Source organism: Quercus lobata, chromosome 1, assembly GCF_001633185.2.
Source record: "Quercus lobata isolate SW786 chromosome 1, ValleyOak3.0 Primary Assembly, whole genome shotgun sequence".
NCBI classification, from domain to species: Eukaryota; Viridiplantae; Streptophyta; class Magnoliopsida; order Fagales; family Fagaceae; genus Quercus; species Quercus lobata.
This window is the reverse complement of record NC_044904.1, coordinates 390,541-410,411: the sequence shown is the minus strand read 5'-3', so window position 1 is coordinate 410,411 and position 19,871 is coordinate 390,541. Positions and strand designations below refer to the sequence as shown.

Sequence of the window (19,871 nt, the reverse complement as noted above, 5' to 3'; positions counted from 1 at the left end):
GATAAATCTAAGCCTTGATAGGTCTCACATCTTTGAATTGAGATTTTCTATCGATATTAACACTTGAAATGCTCCCACAATTACTTCTTGTCAAGTGCAACTGTTGAGTTTTACGAACGAGAACATGTGCAGTATTTGGATGTACCAGTGTTATAACATTCTACTTGGTAATGAAATCAATTATTGAGACATTCCACATAATTTGGTCTTGTAAATGACATTTATGGGCAACACCAAATAATAGTCCCTAATATAGATAAAAACCACCAGAATTTGTAACTGGTTTCAAATAATGATACATTCGTTTTTCCATACTACGTGTAAAGTTGTAAATTGCAGCAATCAACACTAACAAATCAACATTTTAGATCACATTTAGAATTAACACACATAAACTAGTAAAGATGTTGCCGAAACCATTTTGCAAGTGATCAATTTTGCTCAGATCCATGTCTAGGAATCATATTTAGAGACTTCATTATAAAGGCATACGTGAATGCATCTTCTTGGAGCTTCTCAAATCTGCATCCACCAAAATAATAATACAATAAATTAAGTTATTAGAGAGAAGACATGCAACCACTTTCGATCAAAGACGGTCGTTTTGAGTTCGAACTGTCTTGAGCCCCACGTATTGAGTTTGTAAGAATAACAGTTAAGTGATTAAATTCACTACGTCCTATTAGCTTAAACTTTTGGAATAAGTGGTACTTTATCAAATAGAATTGAACCACAGGCCCATTAGCATAACACCCTCAAACAACAGCGAAACATGTATGCACCAAATTCTCTTATATAATAGCTACTAACATGCTTATCACTTATTCAAACACCATCAGCATCATTATAATTGTTATGTAGTTGCAAGAAAGATTGTGAATAATTATAGATACAATAACCAGAAAAATTGTTACCTTCCTGACTTCGAAAAATGCCCAGCACCAAGTTCACATTTAAACAACAGTAGGTTATCATCAGTCTTCAGATCCCTCAGTTTCGCCACAAACTTAGCAGGTTCAGAATACAAAACACGTGGATCTATCACAATGCACTAGCGTTCAGATTAAATGAGAAGGAATATATGCATCATATATAAAATTATAACATGTTTCTCTGCTGTCAGATAACCATCATGAGGGTCAATTTGGCAGACTAACAACCATCCAATGTATCACATACAATGATCGTCCAAACAAACATTAATTTGACAAGATTGTACCAAGAAAGCATGTCAGAAAGCTTAGTGGGCTCCCTTGTATGGGTATTTAACTAGCTCGCGTGACCCAACATCTTGAACATCTGACTAGTTTTTGACACTTTGTATCATGGATTAGAACTTCATCTATTTGAAGTTAGTGCATGCTATGATGGTGATTTGCCAAAAATAAAAAGATAAGAACCTACATAGAGTTTTCATGCCAAAATTACTAACCTACTGGGTGAGGCCTAGGGTTCAAGACTCACTAAAGTGTGTAACTTACTAATCAAAAGAATAATGGTTATTTGTTTCGGATATAAATGTACATTTTTTTTTACTTACAATAGTTAACACTCATAAAAAGTGTTAAGCATTTATGCTTACCATTTAAACCAGCTGTTACAAGAATGTCAGGATAATTTTGTGCCTTAACCTGCATAAATATTGTTAAAGGTCAGATCAGAATGAAGAATGATGATAATCTACAATAACACACAACTCTGAAATCATGTTTAAATGGTGAAAATGATGACTAATCTAGCTTCACAGTTCAGAGAAAACTGGTCAACTACATGTAAAGGAAACACATAGAGTTGTATAATTCTCACATTATCAACAGGGGAATATGACTTCATGTAGAAGTAGAACTCCTCCTTCCGAGGGTCACCCCATTCCTGCATTAAGAGAAAGTAATCACAGGTAGATTGTCTGCACCAGCACTATCAATAAAATATAACCAGATCTACTTGCAGCACCTACTAAGAGTCAATTAAAATCTTAAAATATCAGAGACAGGAGGAGAATGTGAGATAAGTATATCAGTAGAACCATGAACAACGTAAAGAACCACTCGCAAATACAAAGATTCTAATCAAAGCATTCCAGTATCTCTATAGCACATATGAAAATGAAAGACCTCAAATTTGGGTGAATCCTATCTTAGAGATATAGCCTGGTATAACGATAAAACATGGTCCACAAAACAAGAGATTCATCACATGTAAGGCATAGCTACTAGTACAGAGTCTTATCAAATGGTAAATGCATGGATGTACTTATGCTTGTATGCACATCATTTCCATGTTCATATTCGCCTGCACCCTGCATTACAAAAGTTTACTAGAAGAACAAAGTCACTAGTTACTTTCTGTGTTCAACAACCCAAAATTTAAACATTTTCAAAGGCTGAGATAGCAATAACATCAGAATCTCATGAGAAAAAGAAACACACCTCCCACTCTGAAGTGGTAAGAGGGATAGTTGGATCCAACATTGTAGTCAAAACATCTACAAAAGGTACTCCAGCCACAGCAGCCTTGAACAAATCAGGCCTCATATTAAGAACAGCACCAATAAGCAATCCTCCCGCACTTCTTCCATTAATGCACAATTTTTCCTTTGAACAGTACTTGTTTTCTATTAAGTACTCAGCACAAGCAATAAAATCAGTGAAAGTATTTTTTTTCTTCAACAACTTCCCATTCTCATACCACTGCCTTCCCATTTCACCACCTCCACGGATGTGAGCTATTACATAAATAAAACCCCGATCTAACAAAGACAGCCTTGATGACTTGAAACTGGGATCTACGCATACCTGTTTAGAACAAGAAATTTTGAATTATAGAGTGAGTCTGAATGAATTAATTGAGTACAAGTGAAAAACAAAAAGAAACAGAATAGATAAATGGGTGAACATAGCATGCAGACCAGTTTGCATGAACATAACCAAAATGAACAGCCAATTGATGAATAATATGTTCATATAACAGAAGGAAAAAAAAAGTGTTTGATTACATAAAATAGACTTTTAGCAATGCATTGATTGACTGCTGTACTATTTCCCATGATTGGAGAACAGTGACCTATTAGACCAGAAATGTAGAACAGAATCCAGGAATGTAGCCTCTAATTAGGATGTTGAAGCTTCTGATGAGAGTCAGAAGACCCCAGAAGAAAGGAATGGATAAAACAAGTGACTTAAACTTCAACAAGTTGCAGAACATTACAATTAAAAGGGCAAGAGTACTAGGAATAGTACACCAGATCACAAAGTTTTTCCTGTAGAATGGATATTCCAAGTGGATAATACATAAACATAATGCATCAAAACAGCATTCTACGACAACTTTGATCTTTGAAAATCATATTTTGTTAAAATATTAAAAAAAAAAAAAAAAAAACAGATGCCACTTTTTCCATTATCACTATGGTATTAAGAACATATAAATCCCTGTTTGTTCCAGTATCCTCAGTTTAATCTACGAAATAATTCATTACCTCATAAGAGCCATAGCCATAAAGTAGTAATGGATCTGACCCATCGAGTTTCACAAGATCCTTGCGATAAACAATTGATATTGGAATCTGAGTACCATCTGGAGCAGTAGCCCATTTTCTTTCAATAAAATAATTCAAGGCATCAAAACCCCCCAACACCTGGGCAAGAGAGAGGAGAAAATTACTGAATTATGATGTACAATAGTAGCTGCAATATATGGGACATAATCTAAGATATTACACAAGAAATTAACCTATTTTTATGTTATTGCAACAGAAAAAACTAAAAAGCATTCAATCAGTACATGTATGTCAGTCTAGCATGTAAATATATCTACTACTGAGATATTGATGGCAACAGTCTTCATTCATATTCAGTTCTTTAATAATAAAAAAGAATTACAAAAATTGACATACATAAGCCTGAACTATTTGGTTAAATACATTTTTGATAACATGAACCATGCAAATGCATACTTGTGATACAAGCACTTTTCAACAAATGTAAGATGAAGTCAACCCTCTCAAATTTCAGTCTAGATCAATCTAAACTTCAAAGGTATGAATAAAAGCAATAAAGAACTCAGGGAGGATGGGGAAGAGTGATGCAAAATTGCAATTCCTAAGCAAAAGGAGGTCTCTATGACTTTCAAATAAACCACAAGTCCCAGGAGATGATACCAATAAGATTGAGTATATACTTCATTAATAAAATCAATTAGAATTAAGTTTCTCTTGGTCATCAAGAATTTTCACACCCTTACGGTCAAAAAAATTCATGCAATAGTTTTAGCAAGTTTTGAAAATGAAGTATTCTTAACATTTTTGGAAATAATAGAGCAGGAGAGGTTATTGTAAGAGAAGGGGGGTGGGGGGGAGAACGTTGTTGAAACTTTTTTTTTTATTCATATTGCAACAAGAATTTGAGAGAGATACATCTAATCATCTCAAATATGTGAAATTTAATTTGATCAAATCATCACAAAGATTTTGAAATATGTGCTTCTATGATCTTTTTTTTTCACAAATCTATAAAAAGCAATCGACAAAGTTTATATATCCTCTTTTTGGTAATATTTTTCCAAGAATAACCTCACTGATTCAATGTATGGTTTTCTGCCACCCCCCACATCTGAGGATTCTTGGCTTTAGTTAATGTTCAAGCAAACATTAAGGAAAAATTTAAGTGCTGATAAAATGAAGCAGGCATGTAAATTATGAGGTCAAATCACATGTGTACACACCTAAAGGACTAATTCAAATTTATGTCAAGGTCTTGATAAGTTCCAGCTTAATAGGCAGCAAGCACACTAATTTTAAATCACAGGAAAATGAGTGCCTCTCTGCAACCATGCACACAATTCCATTAACAGAAATCATGCTCATAGAAAAGATCAGAAAAGAAAACAATATCATTATTTTATATTAGGAACAAAAATTTTATAAAGAACAAAGCCCTAGTACACATGTAGTATACTGGAGCCCCACCCAAAAATTAACTATATCTATTGTTATAAGCATGTAAATCAGATGACGATTCAGAACACAATAATTTGAAAAGGATCTGTTCATATAGCTTACTGTTTCAATCTTCTTCAAGACAGAAACGCCTGTCTTCATATCATAATCATATACAGAGGGAGGAGTCTTCATTGAGCTATAATAAAACCGTAAAATGCTGGAATTAAACTGTGACTCTGATGGATCCACTGAGTATATAGGATCAATAAACTCAACAAGATGACCACCTTGAAGGCTCTTAAGAGGTTCTCCAACATCTGGAAGGCCATAAATAGTTACTTTTGGTAGACCATTTTCACGCTCATATACAACGAGATGATCGTTAAAGAGTTGTATATCCTGAATTTTTACACTGGACAAAATTCAAATGTCATAAGTTTTTTGACCATGGAACCTCATGCCCTCCAAGAATATTGAGGGAACAGTAGCTACAAAAGATAATAGCACACTACATGCAAAATTTTCTAGAATGGATATGCAACAAATAAGTTCACAATATGACAAAATTACACACGCATCCTTGTAAGTTGTTATTCCTTTGCTATACATATAAATTGAACCTTTTAAAGTAGGACATAGACATAAACATACAAGGATAAGTGGTTAGAAAAAGTGCAAATTGCTAACAGTTGGACAAATATGTTTGCTTAGAGACCATTTACCTAATTACTGGGACAAGGCTATGTTCTGTTCCTTCTAGAATACACATTATGTACGCGTTTTTTTTTTATCCCCCCCTTTTTTAGGGAGAGTGACAGAGAGTGAGATCCCTTAATATGGATAAACCGACTGACAAAGACATCCATTATGTGACAAATTATATATGAAGTAAACATGTTCCCAGCATAAGCTGGAGATATTGAACCAAGGTACAGAACCTCATGTGCCTAGCATAAGGAAAAAAATAAAAATAAAAACCACCACACTCTTATCTGAACCCCCCCTCCTCCCTCCCCTTTCTCTCCTTCCCCATACTTGGAAAGCATTTCTGAGCTTTGGACCTCTTTCCTTTCCCAAATGTGTTGCCTTCTCTTTCTTAGTCTTTGTCCTATCCTTCACAACCTTCATATTTTTCTTTTTCCATATAAGTACATTCCTTCCCATGTAGTAGAGGTATCTGCTTATAAGTATCTGCTGAGTTTTGGACCTCTTTCCTTCTAGTACATCTAATCAGCATAATTTGAGCAGTAGAATGATAAATTCAAAGTTCTAGTAGACTTATCCAAAAAAAAAAGCTCAAAATTCTAGTAGTCATCCCAAGTTTCCCTCTAGTATATCTAATTGGCATAATGGAGCAACAGAATGATAAGCTCAAAGTTCTAGTAGTCCTTCAAGTATGTCCTTCACATTTCCGGATATACGTCCAAGTGACTTTAGGTATGTCCTTCACATCTCTGGATATACTTATGATCTGTCATGACTAATTTACTATCAATTTTTCTGCGGAGACATCAAGGGTTCAACCTATAGGAGAAGAGGGTTTCCACTTTTCAGTGGAGGGATGCCTTATTCTGTAGCCAACTATTGTCATTTGATTAGTATCCATGTGAATATGTTTCGTATCCATGGATTTGATGTAGAATTTTGTTTTCATTGAATCTATGACAATCCTTTTTCTTGCATTTATAAGTCAAAACAAGAAAATTGACCTTTAGAACATTGAACACCATGAAGCATGAACATATTAATCTAGATTCTTAAATTTGTTACTCAGTAAAAACAGACAAGCTTATAGGATCAAGCATGCCTAGATTTTCTATGATTAACATGCGCACATCGTGTAAAGTTGGGAGAGAGGAAAGTTCTATAGCTTCAAGGACAGGAGAACAAATTTAACATGTAGCATCAGCAAAAGTGTACTATTGCAAAAAATATTACAGACTTTCATGTTAGCAGAAAATATGAGACAATTTAGAAGAAAGAAGAAACATTTCAGGTATTTGAATTCTTGCCACTTTTGAATATAAGAATTCACAGTAACTTTCCAGCATGAATTGTATTGAATTCTGAAAAGAACTAATTTTGATCTGATGGTCCATGACAGGATGATCCAAATGTCAAGAAGTAATCAACTGAAATTAAAGCAGAAGGGGGTCTGATTCTATACAATTTTTTTTTTTTTTTTATCACATTCAGATCTACACTCTGTAGGTATATAATACAGTTACTTTATTTGTTTCATATATTACACAGAACACAAGAAAGTATATGAATGTGTTAGCAATGTAAAACTAGTAGTAATTGATAAGTACCTTTGTCTGTGTGAAAGCAGAAGTGTAGTTGCATTAGTATTATCCAGAGGACAAGCTATGAGTTCAGAATTGAAAAACTCATCACTCCTCCTCTGGATAAAAAAATGATTCCCACGATGGCTGACTGAGGTGTCAATGCCATCTACACGAGGTGTGAGAACTTTAAGTCCATCTTCAGGGTTTGAAACATCAAGATAAAAGTTAAACCTAGTATTTTTACTTTCAGAAGCAACAAACAAAAACTTCTTGCTTTCAGAAGCTTGAAGATCAAGAGAAAAGGTATCATCTTTTTCGTAGTAAAGACAGGTATCGCTTGATTGCTGTGTTCCCAATTTATGTAACCATGCCTGTGGGCAATAACAACAGAGCATTAAATGTGTGGGAAGTGGGAAGTAATTTGGGTATGGATAAATTAGTGATAGAAGAAGAAGAAGGAAAGAGAAGAAGCTACCTTGTGAGGGCGGAGAATGTCATCCATGGTGATGTAAACTAAAGAGGCATCACTAGCCCATTCAAGATAGGCAGTGACACCCACAAGAGGGTTATCCACAGTAGCCCCAGTTTCAGCATCAATGACATAAACAGTGTAGATCTCATCTCCTTTAGTGTCCTCGGCATACGCCACCAATTTGTTATTGGGACTAACCTGTAGTGTAGTGTAAAAAGCTTTGTAATTTGAGAAGCAAATTAATTGGTATAATAGTCACAGACAGAGAGAGAGTGGACCTTGAAAGCAGCAATGCTATAATAATCATAAGATTGAGCCTTAACATTCTCGTCCAAGATAATATGCTCTTTTTCAGCATTGGGATCCGTGGGTATGGTGTCGTGCACAGAAGGTGGGGCGTTGGGATTGGGTACAGGGCGCCTACAGTGTTGAACATACTCCTTGCCCTCAAGAGTCCTCTGGTAGTAATAGTAAGCGCCTCTGCGCACAGGGGCAGACACATCGTCCTCTTTGATCCTCCCTCTGATCTCCGCATACAGCTCATCTTCTAACTTTTTGGAATCGGACATGAGGGAATCGGTAAAGGCGTTCTCTTGTTGGAGGTAAGAGAGCATGTCAGGATTGGAGCGAGAATCGTCGCGGAGCCAATAGTAGTTGTCGACCCTCACGTCACCGAACAATTCCATCTTGTGAGGCACCTTCTTTGCCACAGGAGGCTGAGGCTGAGGCTGAGGCTGGGCCTGTGTGGTCATGGTGGCCGTTGATCGGACGACGGCGGCGTTGTTAGAATTATTTGAAGAAAGGGACAGAGAGAAGCAGTGCGTAAACGACACTTTTTACACTGCGCTGATGATGATGATGATGTACAACAAAATGCATCCTCCTTATCATCATCATCATCACTCACTATTTATACTCCCTTCCCTACTATTACGCTAAACCCTTTTCTTTTTCTTTTTCTTTTTTATTAAAAAAATATTATATTTTTATTCCTTCCTTGTTGTTTGCGCGGGAAGGTTTCAGATTGGATTGGTTGGAATTGGATGGATTCGATTCTAAACTATTAAAACAGTAAAAAAATTACTACTAGTAGTATTCTATTTTAGTACTAAAACAAAATAAAATATATAAATGGACAAACACAAAGACAAAGAAACACGGCAACTTCGTTGGGAGTTGGGAGTTATTTTGTGCTAGCTAAGCTATAGCTCAACTCCAAAACCAAAAACAAAACCATTTGTGTTGTTGTTGGAGGAAGCTTCTGTGCTATTGTGCTTTTCTGTGCTTTTGTGTGCTTCACGTGGGAAGAAGATAAATAAATCCCGGATAAGATAAAGAAGACAAGAAAAGTCGCTCATTTATTTTAGTTATTATAGGCTCTCATCTTTCTCCATTTTCTGCTTTCTTTTTTCTTTTTTTAATTGAAACAAAAGCATTCTCATTCTGATAGAGGGAATTCTGTATTTACCGTAAACAATAACACAAAAAACATTTTAAAGCATGTATAATATATATTCGGGCTCCCATTGGATTTACTTTTCCTATCCTTCCTCCTTTGCCCATAGCATTCAAATGTTGATTAGTAAACATTTTGGAATTTCCATTACTCCACTTTTTCCCTAAGGCCAATGTATTTAGTCAGTAGTCAGTAGTCACTCACTTTTATCAATCGGTGTCTTAAATCTCTTTTTGATGAATTCATAATTCCCACCCACCCTCGCATTGAAAGTTTTTAAACAAATTTTTACACATTTCAACCCACTTTTTTACCCACATGTATATCAAAAACACTCAAACAACATTACTCAAACTAACTAACCAAACACGTATATCTACTGGCATCATTGCGTGCGTGAATTAAATCTCTCTTTTATGAGTTCATAATTCCCACCCACCCCACCACCATCTTTGGTGCAATAGTCACTCTACAAGTATAAGTGTTTGTGGGAGGCAAAGACCGGGGTTCAAGTATCTAGGAGGGAGTTTCACACACATATATATTTAAATTAAACTAGAGTAGAAATTCTATCTTGTATAAAAAAAAAAAAATTCCCACCCACCCCCCACATTGAAATTGTGGAAACTAATAATTTATCTAATAGTCTCATTGCATGCACTTTGCATATGTGATGAGGCTCTTTTTAGGTTTAGTAGTCCTATTTTATAGCAAAAAAAAAAAAAAAAAACCTGTTTTTTTATTTTTTATAAATAATTTTTATTTTGAAAATCTAATTTATAAATGGATAAAGTAATTTGAAAATCAACAAGAGAGTGACTCTATTTTTTAGGCAATATTTTAGTGGGGGTTAGAATTGTATGTTTACCAAATTGTCATTTAGTTTTGTTTCTACTTAAACATAGGGATGTAGGGACATTTTTAAACAAAAAATAAGGATCGTAAATAAGGGAAGCCCCTTAAATAGTAGTATAGAAAAAACAACTTTGTGTCTTCCATTAATCTTTTTTTTTTCCTTTCCTTTTTTGTATGATTTTTGTTTTAATAAACTTAGTGTGATTGTTTTCTTCTCAGCTAAACAAAAAAATATTTTCAGTCCCTCCACCTTTTCACCCTCCCAATCAAACAAAAATAAGGAAAAATAAAATATTTTTTATCCTCTCACTTTTCCATCTACTCTCCATTTTCCATCATCTCAACCAAACAAACCCTAAAGTCCAAAAGCATACGTGCTAAAATACATGCCATAAGTTCCTCAAAAAAAGAAAATAACACACACAAATATTAATAGGTAAAGCTGAAAGAAAATCCAATTAGGTTTTAAATTAGATTCCAATTTTATAATAAATTTAGATTCCAATTTTGTAATAAATAATTATTTTATATTTTTCATTAAAATAAATTGCAAAATAATTGATATTATGTTATTGCAATGATATCTTAATATTTGTTGTTGCAATAGATTGTAAAATAATTGATATCAGGTTATTGTAATGCTATCTCAATATTTATTGTTGCAATAGATTGTAAAATAATTGATATCAAGTTATTGCAATGCTATCTCAATATTTTTCATTGCAATAAATTATAAAATAATTTATATGCTATGGTATGTTATTAATATTTGGCGAAAATGGGTAATTACCCATCAAAATCGAACTATTTAGTTAATAGGGTCCGTTTGGAAACATATTGGCAAACTAGCAACTCGAGCCTCAGAGGCTCGATTTTGGGCCCCTAAATCGAGTTTCTAAGGCTCGATTTTCATGCATTGTTCCTCTCTGATGTGGCGCTTTGTCCAGGTGGCGTCCACATGAAAATCGAGTCTCTAAGACTCGATTTCCACCGAAAAATAAAATATTAATCACCCAAAATGCAACCCAAAATGCAGAAACAGCGGAAAGAAAATGCAGAAAGAAAGAAAAAAAGAAGAAGAAGAAGAAGGAATGGCGACACACACAGGCCGCGCGCGACCAGGTCGCCGCGCGACAGATCCAGGCCGCGCGCGACCCAGTCGCCGCGCGCGACCCAGGTCGCCGTGCGCGACCCAGGTCGCCGCGCGCGACCCAGGTCGCCTCGCGCGACCCAGGTCGCCGCGCGGCGCGACCCATGTCGGCGCGCGCGACCCAGGTCGGCGCGCGCGACCCAGGTCGCCGCGCGCGACCCAGGTCGCCACGCCGCGCGACTGTTTCTGGGTTTTTTTTTTTTTTTTTTCTTTCTTCTCTGATGAACGCGTTGTGGTTTTCTGGCTTTCTTCTCTGTTTCTGGGTTTTCTTTTCCTCTGGTTTTCTTCTCTGTTTCTGGGCTTTCTTTTCCTGCTGCCCTTTAGTTTTTTTTTTGTTTTCGTTTTAAATGTAAATCGAGTCTTAGAGACTCGATTTCCATGTAGATGCCACCTGGACAAAGCACCACAACGGAGAGGAACGACGCATGAAAATCGAGCCTTAGAAACTCGATTTAGGGGCCCAAAATCGAGCCTCTGAGGCTCGAGTTGCTAGTTTGCCAATATGTTTCCAAACGGACCCTATTAACTAAATAGTTCGATTTTGATGGGTAATTACCCATTTTCGCCTTAATATTTTTGTAATTGTAAAACAATCGTTGTAAAATTCGAAAAAAGAAATGGGAAATGAAAGAGGAACCTTAAATGTCACACGTTTTATGTTTACTCATCCTAAATAAATAAATAAAAATAAAATGGTATGAAATCATCTAATAAAGGCTTAACCCGGTCCAACTGGTCTCAGCCACCATGGCCGAAATCAGACAAACACACAAATTTATTAGCTTGATCCTCATAAAATTTGAGATAACAATAATCTCCAGCACCTATAGAATGATCCTTTATCTAATCGTAAACATTATTTGATTCAAAATTATCATGAATCAAAATCAACCCAATTGAAAGAATATATAAGACTAGAAATTATGAAGATTTCCAAACTTATAAAAGGACGAGAAAGAGGGAGCTTAGTACCAAGAACTAGAGGTTTTGTTAGTCTTCTCTCTCTCAGTCTTCTTTGAGTGGCTACGTCTCTCTCTCTCTCTCTCTCTCTCTCTCTCTCTCTCTCTCTCTCTCTTCTCTGCTCAAATTTCTTTCTTTTCTTTTCTTTTCTCTCAATGTTTCTTATAAACGCTCTGTAAATCTGCTTCTTCCACTTCCCCTTATTCTTTTTCATTTTTCTTTTTCCTTTTCCTTTTCCTTTTTCCAATCGTAGTATGAAAGCCTTTTCTCTTACTTTACCATTTGTAGTAACCTAAAACGGTGTTTGGTCACTAGTATGTGAATATTTTTTGTAATAGATAATTATTTTATATTTTTCATTACAATATATTGTAAAATAATTGATATCAGGTTATTGCAATGTTATCTCAATATTTTTCATTGAAATAGATTGTAAAATAATTTATATGCTATGGTATGTTAATATTTTTGCCATTGCAATAGATTTAAAAATAATTTATATCAAGTTATTGCAAGGATATCTTCATTGCAATAAGCTATTATTTCAAAATGACTTGCGAAACTCAAGTCATTTTCATTTTGGGAAGCACTATGCTGGGAAACATGGTTATTGAAACAATCAGCAAATAACAAAATCTTTCATCCAAGGCTTTCAGTAACAAAATCATTCTAGAATGATGTTTTATAACTTTGTTCCTCAATGCACAAAGCTAGTAGAGTAATTATTGCAAATCATATAGAAACTTATACTGCCTTGATATTGGTCTATACCTGTGTTGGGCCCCACATATAAGGGTGAGGAGGATGACCTGAAGCCATGGTGGAATTGTGAGAATTCTTCATAATCCAAATCTAAAGAAAGCATAATATAAGTATGTAAGTGAGAAATGATATGCTTGAAAATTGTGACGGAATGAAGAAACCCACGCAAGGTGCAAAAAAAAAAAAAAAAAAAAAGCCTAAGCTGATTCTAACTACTAGCCTAGAAGAACACTCACTCACCCAAAAAAAAAAAAAAAAGTCCTTCGGCTTCCCTTCCCCTTATTCTTTTTCTTTTTCCTTTTTCCAATTGTAGTATGAAAGCCTTTTCTCTTACTTTTTCCATTTGTAGTAACCTAAAACGGTGTCTAATCATTGGTATGCGAATATTTTTTGTAATAGATAATTATTTTATATTTTTCATTACAATAGATTGTAAAATAATTGATATTATGTTATTGCAATGATATCTTAATATTTGTTGTTGCAATAAATTGTAAAATAATTAATATCAGGTTATTGCAATGCTATCTCAATATTTGTTGTTGTAATAGATTGTAAAATAATTGATATCAGGTTATTGCAATGCTATCTCAATATTTTTCATTGCAATAGATTGTAAAATAATTTATATGCTATGGTATGTTAATATTTTTGTCATTGCAATAGATTTAAAAATAATTCATGTCAAGTTATTGCAAGGATATCTTCATTGCAATAAGCTATTATTTCAAAATGACTTGCGAAACTCAAGTCATTTTCATTTTGGGAAGCACTATGCTGGGAAACATGGTTATTGAAACAATCAGCATATAACAAAATCTTTCATCCAAGGGTTTCAGTAACAAAAACCATTCTAGAATGATGTTTTATAACTTTGTTCCTCAACGCACAAAGCTAGTAGAGTAATTATTGCGAATCATATAGAAACTTATACTGCCTTGATATTGGTTTATACCTGTGTTGGGCCCCACATATATGGGTGAGGAGGATGACTTGAAGCCATGGTGGAATTGTGAGAATTCTTCATAATCCAAATCTAAAGAAAGCAGAATATAAGTATGTAAATGAGAAATGGTATACTCGAAAATTGCGAAGGAATGAAGAAACCCACGTAAGGCGCAAAAAAAAAAAAAAAAGTCCTTCCTCTCTCTTTCTCTTCTCTTTCTTTTTCTTTTTTCTTTTTTCTTTTCTTTTTCCAATTGTAGTATGAAAACCTTTTCTCTTACTTTTTCCATTTACAGTAAGCTAAAACGGTGTCTGATCACTAATGGGTTGAAGAGATGGATGTGTTTTAGTTGGATTAAGATCCCGTGCAATACCTTGGGTATTGCACAATGTGCAATTCTATTAATCTAGACCGTCTATTTAATCTAACGCTTATAAATTTGACACCTCATATAAGACACCCTAGCGATCTGCATGATTCACTTTTGCCTTTCCCTTCTCTATTCTTTTGTCTTCAGTTGGTCCAAGTTTTCGAAAGAAACAAACTCTCTCTCTTACTGTCCTACCCTTATGGCATGTTTGGTAGATTGTAATAAGTGTTGTAATGTAATAGTTATTCCTATAGTTTGTTTATTCTTTAGTTTGGTTATGTTTTTATTACAAGGAATAATCATTCCTTATGAATAACTATTATTCAAAATGAGGAATAACTATTCCTCTTTAAAATGTTATATTAACTATTTCTTAGTTATGCAATAATTTCAAAACTTAATATATTTCCAAATAAACAAACTTTCTATATACATCTAACAATTATAAAAATAAAAAATCATAAAAAATAACACATCTCTCTTAAATTTAAAAATAACAATTTTTAACGAGATATAATTGTATGAATAAGATATTTCCTAAAATAAATGTTAAGTTTCATTCTAATGTTATAACTCACAATCAAACTAATGAATATGTTTAGTTATTACATTACAACACATTTTATTCCTAGTAATAAAGATTACAATTCCTATCGTAATCTCCATTCAGTGTACCAAACGTACTCTTAATCGTTCTTTGGCACACCATGGCCGAATCTCCATCACTGCTGCTAGTCACCGAGTTCCACATCACCCCCACTGGCGGTGCTTTCTGATGCGACCCTCTCCTCTCTTAAGATTCTCTCATCTCACTCTCTAGCTCTTTCTCTCTCTGTTTTCTTGACCTCTAAAGCCCAGTCGTGATGGAGCTTCTCATTGCACCCACACCATCACTGTTGGTGGTGCTATCATCACTGGCCCCCTTTCTTTCTCACTGTTGTCTTTTCTCTTATATTTATTTTTTTGTTTCTATTTTTATTTGCTTTTTAGAGATGACCGAATTTGGGTCTCATTTTGTTTGAGTTTTGTTAGTTTGATGGCTAAGTTTTCTTGTTGAGTCTAAAGCTTGGTAATTTTGCTTGGGTTTGAAAATTGGGGGTTTTTGGCAGACCCCAAGGTAGTCAAAGGCGAAAGGCGCCATTAAGGCGCCAAGGCCTTGTATCGCCCGAGGCGACAAGGCGCCAAAAAGGCGCTAGCCCGAGTGAAGCGAGGCGCCAAATTCTAAAAAATTAGTCTCTATCCAAATATCAACAGTCAACTAAGTCTAGATAATTATCAAATATCAACTAAGTCTGAATATAAACATAAATCACCATTTAAAAATTAGTCTCCACCCAAATATCAACTAAATCTGAATATTAAACCAAAATATTGTACATAACTTCATATTAGAAAGAAGAAAACTCCTAACAAAATATTGAAGATTGAACTTCATGACTATCCATGACAAAACAAAAGCATTTGAAGATTGAACATTCTGCCTATTAGCCTATTTAATAGCCTGAATGTGGTTGTTATTTTTAATCTAAAGGTCATCATCAGAGTCTTCACTCAAGTTTCCATTACTTTCAAAGCCACTTGAACCAAATTTATAACTATCAACATTCTCTTCCTCAGTCTCATCAGAATCAGCATCTTCCTCTTCAATATTTGGTTGTGATGTTGAGGCCTTTAAGCTTGCCCTTGATTTTGTTTGGAATCTAGTATTCTTCCTTGGTTCTCCAACACCAGGAGCTCTTGCCACTACACCTCATGTCAAACCATCATCATCATCATCAAAAACCAATTCATCTTCAACATTCATAGATGGTTTAGCACCCATTTCCCCCAACAACCATTCATTAATTTCATCTATATCATCTAAGGAGATGGGATCAATAACATCACGCTTATAATATCGTGCCTTCATCTTTTGATTATACTTCACAAAGACTATTTAGTCGTTTTTGTGCAAGTCTATTCCTTCTTTTTGTGTGAATCTACAACCATTTATGAAAACTAAGTATTAGACTATAGTGAATAATGAAACCATTGGAATTGAATTTTCTATGAAATAAAGTAGCTCATCAAAGGATAAAATCTACTTATTATACTTCAAAACTCACCTACTCAAACACACTCCAATTGCACTCACAGCCACATGCACTACAAGTCAAGCTCAAGATTCTTATAGCTAACTGTTGCAAATTCGGAGTTGAGCTCCCATACAAACTCCACCATTCAACTATGTTAAAGAAAAATAAGTATGAGTAATGATATATGATATATCATAGAAGTCAGATTTTTTTTTTTTTTTTTAAGTGCCACTGTTCTAGTCATTATAAGTTAGATATAAATGCTTTCTTACCTAGAGTCCTTGTCTTTCTTGATCTTTTAGCCAATTCAATGCCAAAGAGTCCTTCAGCTTTCTTATAGATGGGTAGCTCAGTCGTGATCTAGTCCTGAATTTCAGCACTAGGAACTAGTCTTTGTATACAAGCATACAATCCTACTGTAATTTCATGATATGTTGCTATGTTATCATCAAAATAAAAGTACTCAGTATTCAAGAAATGACCTGTTGCATGCAAAGGCCGATGTAATTGACATTCCCATCTCTCATCAATGATTTTAAAAATATTTGAATACCTTTTTTCATTCTCATTAAAAAGCTTTTATAATAGCTTCTCTGGCCCTATCCATTGCCTCATATATGTAACTCATAGCTGGTTTTCTCTCATTATCAATAAGGCGAAGAACCCGAACAAGAGGGCCCATAACTTTAAGAATGTAAACTATAGTATTCCAAAAAGAAGGCATCAAAATCGTTTCTACTACTTGTTTAGCATTTGCTTCCTTTGCCCATCTACTACGAGCCCACTCCTCAAAAGTAAACATGGCCCTTAGGTTATGTTTTTGCTTATAAATGGATTTTATTGTAAGATATAAAGTGCAAAACCTAGTTTTTCCAGCCCTAACCAGCTCTCTTTGTTTTGTGTATTCTCACATCATATTTAAGACACCCCCATGGTTGTAGATATATCCAGTCAATTGAATGACCCTTTCCAAAGATTTTGTAATTCTAGGAATTTTCCCAATGTCCTCCAATATAAGGTCAATGCAGTGTGTAGCACATGGAGTCCAATACAAATTTGGCCTTTTTGCTTCCAACAACTTCCCAGCCAACACATAATTAGATCCATTATCCGATACTACTTGGACTACATTAGCCTCCCCAATCTGTTCTACAAATGCATCAAGTAATTCAAAAGTTTTTTCCCCAGTTTTCATAAAAGATGATGCATCAATTGACTTCACAAACATGGTTCCAGATGGGAAATTCACCAAAAAGTTAATCAAGGTCCTATTGGTTCTACTAGTCCACCCATCAGACATAATAGAACAGCCATATTTCTTCCAATCTTGCTTGTGATCACTCAATAACTCATTTGTGTAAGCCACCTCCTTTTTGAGAATTGGAACTCTTAACTCATGGTAACTAGGAGGCTTCATATTTGGACCATACTGCCCAATAGCTTCAACTGCCCATTTAAATTCATCTAAGCGAGCAACATTGAATGGTATACCGGCTAGATAAAATAGCCGGCCAATATACTGACAAGCTTGTGCTCTTTTCTCTTTGTCAAGTTTTTCATTGATGTTAGTTTGCTTCATCTTACCCTGTTTCCTAAGTGCAACCACTTTTTCTGGCTTTAATCTTACAAAAGAATCCATGGGACCTTTCAACTTCTTAGACTTTGGCATTAATTTCACAGTTTTCACTTGGGTGCTACTGCCAACCCCTCTTTTACTAGAGCATGATTTTTTCCCTTTTTGGATAACTCCAACTTCCTCTACCTCATCATCATCAACGTCCTAAATTTCAATCATATCATCTATATCATCAAAATCAGGCATCTTGTCATAGTTCTCCTTGTCACTCTTCTTCTCTGCCATATACTGCGCAAGCTCTTCTCTAACATGATCAGGACATTTTAAACACTTTGTCCTGTTTTTAAAATTCCCTACTTGATGCTGCTTTGCTCTATGTATCCCTCCCTTTGTGACTTTGTTACAAAAGAGGCAAGTCACTGCATTTTTGTCTTCAACATTAGCTAAATAATTATATTTCCATCCCGGGTCTTTTCTCCTCCCATTATCTGAAGCCATTCTACATATAAAAAAATAAAACCCAATACAATACATTTAATAGGATTCTATATTAAGCTAGCTATGTATCATTTACAATGGTTTAAGCTCTAAAAATTGAGTGAAGTAATGAGTTCGAGAAAAGGGAAAGTTGCTGGAGACAGAGAGTCCAACAGAGAAGAGAAAAGGGGGGAAAAAACAAAGAAAAAACAGAGAGGAGAGAGTTTTATATGCTCTGAAAAGGGGGAAAAAAACAGAGAGTCCAACAGAGGAGAGAAAAGGGGGGAAAAGTAGAGAAGAAATAGAGAGGAGAGAGTTTTATATGCTTTGAAAGTGTGGACAACGACAAACTTACCAAAGCAGTGTCGCAGTGAGAGAGAACTCAGGAAAAGAAAAAGTGTAAAAAAAAAACTAAAAGAATAGGAAAATATTACCTGATGTTGGTTGACTGCCGGCAGCCACTGGCCCACTCTCTTCCAAATCCTAGAAGAAGACGAAATACATTTGCTCTGAAAGTTGAGTGGTTCCCGAAACTTCTTTGTTTTATCTTTTGTTTTATGCTTTTTTTTATATTAATTTATTTGATATAGTGGGTGACAGCTCATCCCCACTGAGGTAACAATTTTAAAACCAACCATACACCTCTTTAAATTTACAAAACATGCCATTAGAGCCCTTTAAAACACAAATATACCTCAGGCGCTCGCCTCTCGCCTATCAAAATACATCTGGGTGAGCGCCTAGGCTCCAGAGGCGAGCGCCTCACTAAAGGCGCCTCGCCTCAGTGCCTCTGAGGCGCTTTTCTGGCGCCTCACCTTGCCTGGGCGCCTAGGCAAGCGCCCGGAACGCCTTTGACTACACTGGCAGGCCCTTCCTAAAGACTCGGTTCTAACTCTAATTTCTTGCCTCTATCTTATTGTGTGTTTGCTGATTTTTCTTTTTATTGTTTATATTACTAAGTCTCTAGATTCTTGTGGGATTAAGATTCTGAATTTTGCTATTTGGGTTTGGTTTGCTTTAATTGTGGTGGGATTCTGCTCTTTCATTTCTTCTTTGTCTAGTTATTATGTTTTGTTCTTTATAGTTGCTTATTGTCAAATAAAGATAATTTTGTTGATGAAATACCATTTTTAGTAGTTAGTTTATGTTTAATTTGATAATTTCTTTCATTTGTTGTGAAAATAAAATGATGTGGGAAGATGCTTTTGGTTGTGTATTCAAGCTGAATAATTATTTACACGATGACATCTTTTTGCTTTGTTTATTAAAGAATATGGGATTTTCTTGGACTGATTTTTGTGCCACATTTGGATTTTGCTCCCCATGTGGTTTGAAACAATTTTGTTGATACTGATGTTTGCCTGCAATCTTTACAATGTAAATCGCCAAAAAATGATGCCTTTTTGTCTACTATTTTGTGGTTGATTCAACTCAAACTGAGATATGTTGTTTCTTGCTACGGGTATTGTTGGATTCTAATTGCTCTCTTTGTTGAAGAGAGCTTTGACTTAAGCCTACAAACAGTTTTGAGTAGTTTGTTTGACA

General features: G+C 35.0%; 2 protein-coding genes across 2 annotated transcripts; both read right to left on the bottom strand.

The window, feature by feature from the left end:
- Positions 1-191: 191 nt before the first annotated feature.
- Positions 192-9,019, bottom strand: LOC115967838 (protease 2-like). Its single transcript, XM_031087021.1, has 10 exons — positions 7,978-9,019; positions 7,703-7,897; positions 7,252-7,598; positions 5,060-5,351; positions 3,479-3,637; positions 2,430-2,795; positions 1,807-1,872; positions 1,583-1,631; positions 915-1,038; positions 192-522 (listed from the first exon to the last, which is right to left on the bottom strand). The coding sequence occupies exons 1-10, from the start codon at positions 8,449-8,451 to the stop codon at positions 432-434; spliced, it is 2,163 nt and encodes a 720-aa protein (XP_030942881.1). The 5' UTR covers positions 8,452-9,019; the 3' UTR covers positions 192-431.
- Positions 9,020-17,143: 8,124 nt separating this feature from the next.
- On the bottom strand, positions 17,144-17,718 carry LOC115977661. Its single transcript, XM_031099677.1, has one exon. It carries the CDS (start codon positions 17,688-17,690, stop codon positions 17,181-17,183), a length of 510 nt encoding a protein of 169 aa, XP_030955537.1. The 5' UTR covers positions 17,691-17,718; the 3' UTR covers positions 17,144-17,180.
- Between the last annotated feature and the right edge of the window lie 2,153 nt (positions 17,719-19,871).

Coding starts and splice junctions, on each gene's coding strand:
- LOC115977661 (XM_031099677.1), bottom strand. CDS start 17,690: ATGAAGCCTCCTAGTTACCATGAGTTAAGAGTTCCAATTCTCAAAAAG.
- LOC115967838 (XM_031087021.1), bottom strand. CDS start 8,451: ATGACCACACAGGCCCAGCCTCAGCCTCAGCCTCAGCCTCCTGTGGCA. Junction 5,352..7,251: donor CTGCTTTCACACAGACAAAG/GTACTTATCAAT, acceptor AATTTTGTCCAG/TGTAAAAATTCAGGATATAC. Junction 3,638..5,059: donor TCTTGAAGAAGATTGAAACA/GTAAGCTATATG, acceptor TCTCTTGCCCAG/GTGTTGGGGGGTTTTGATGC.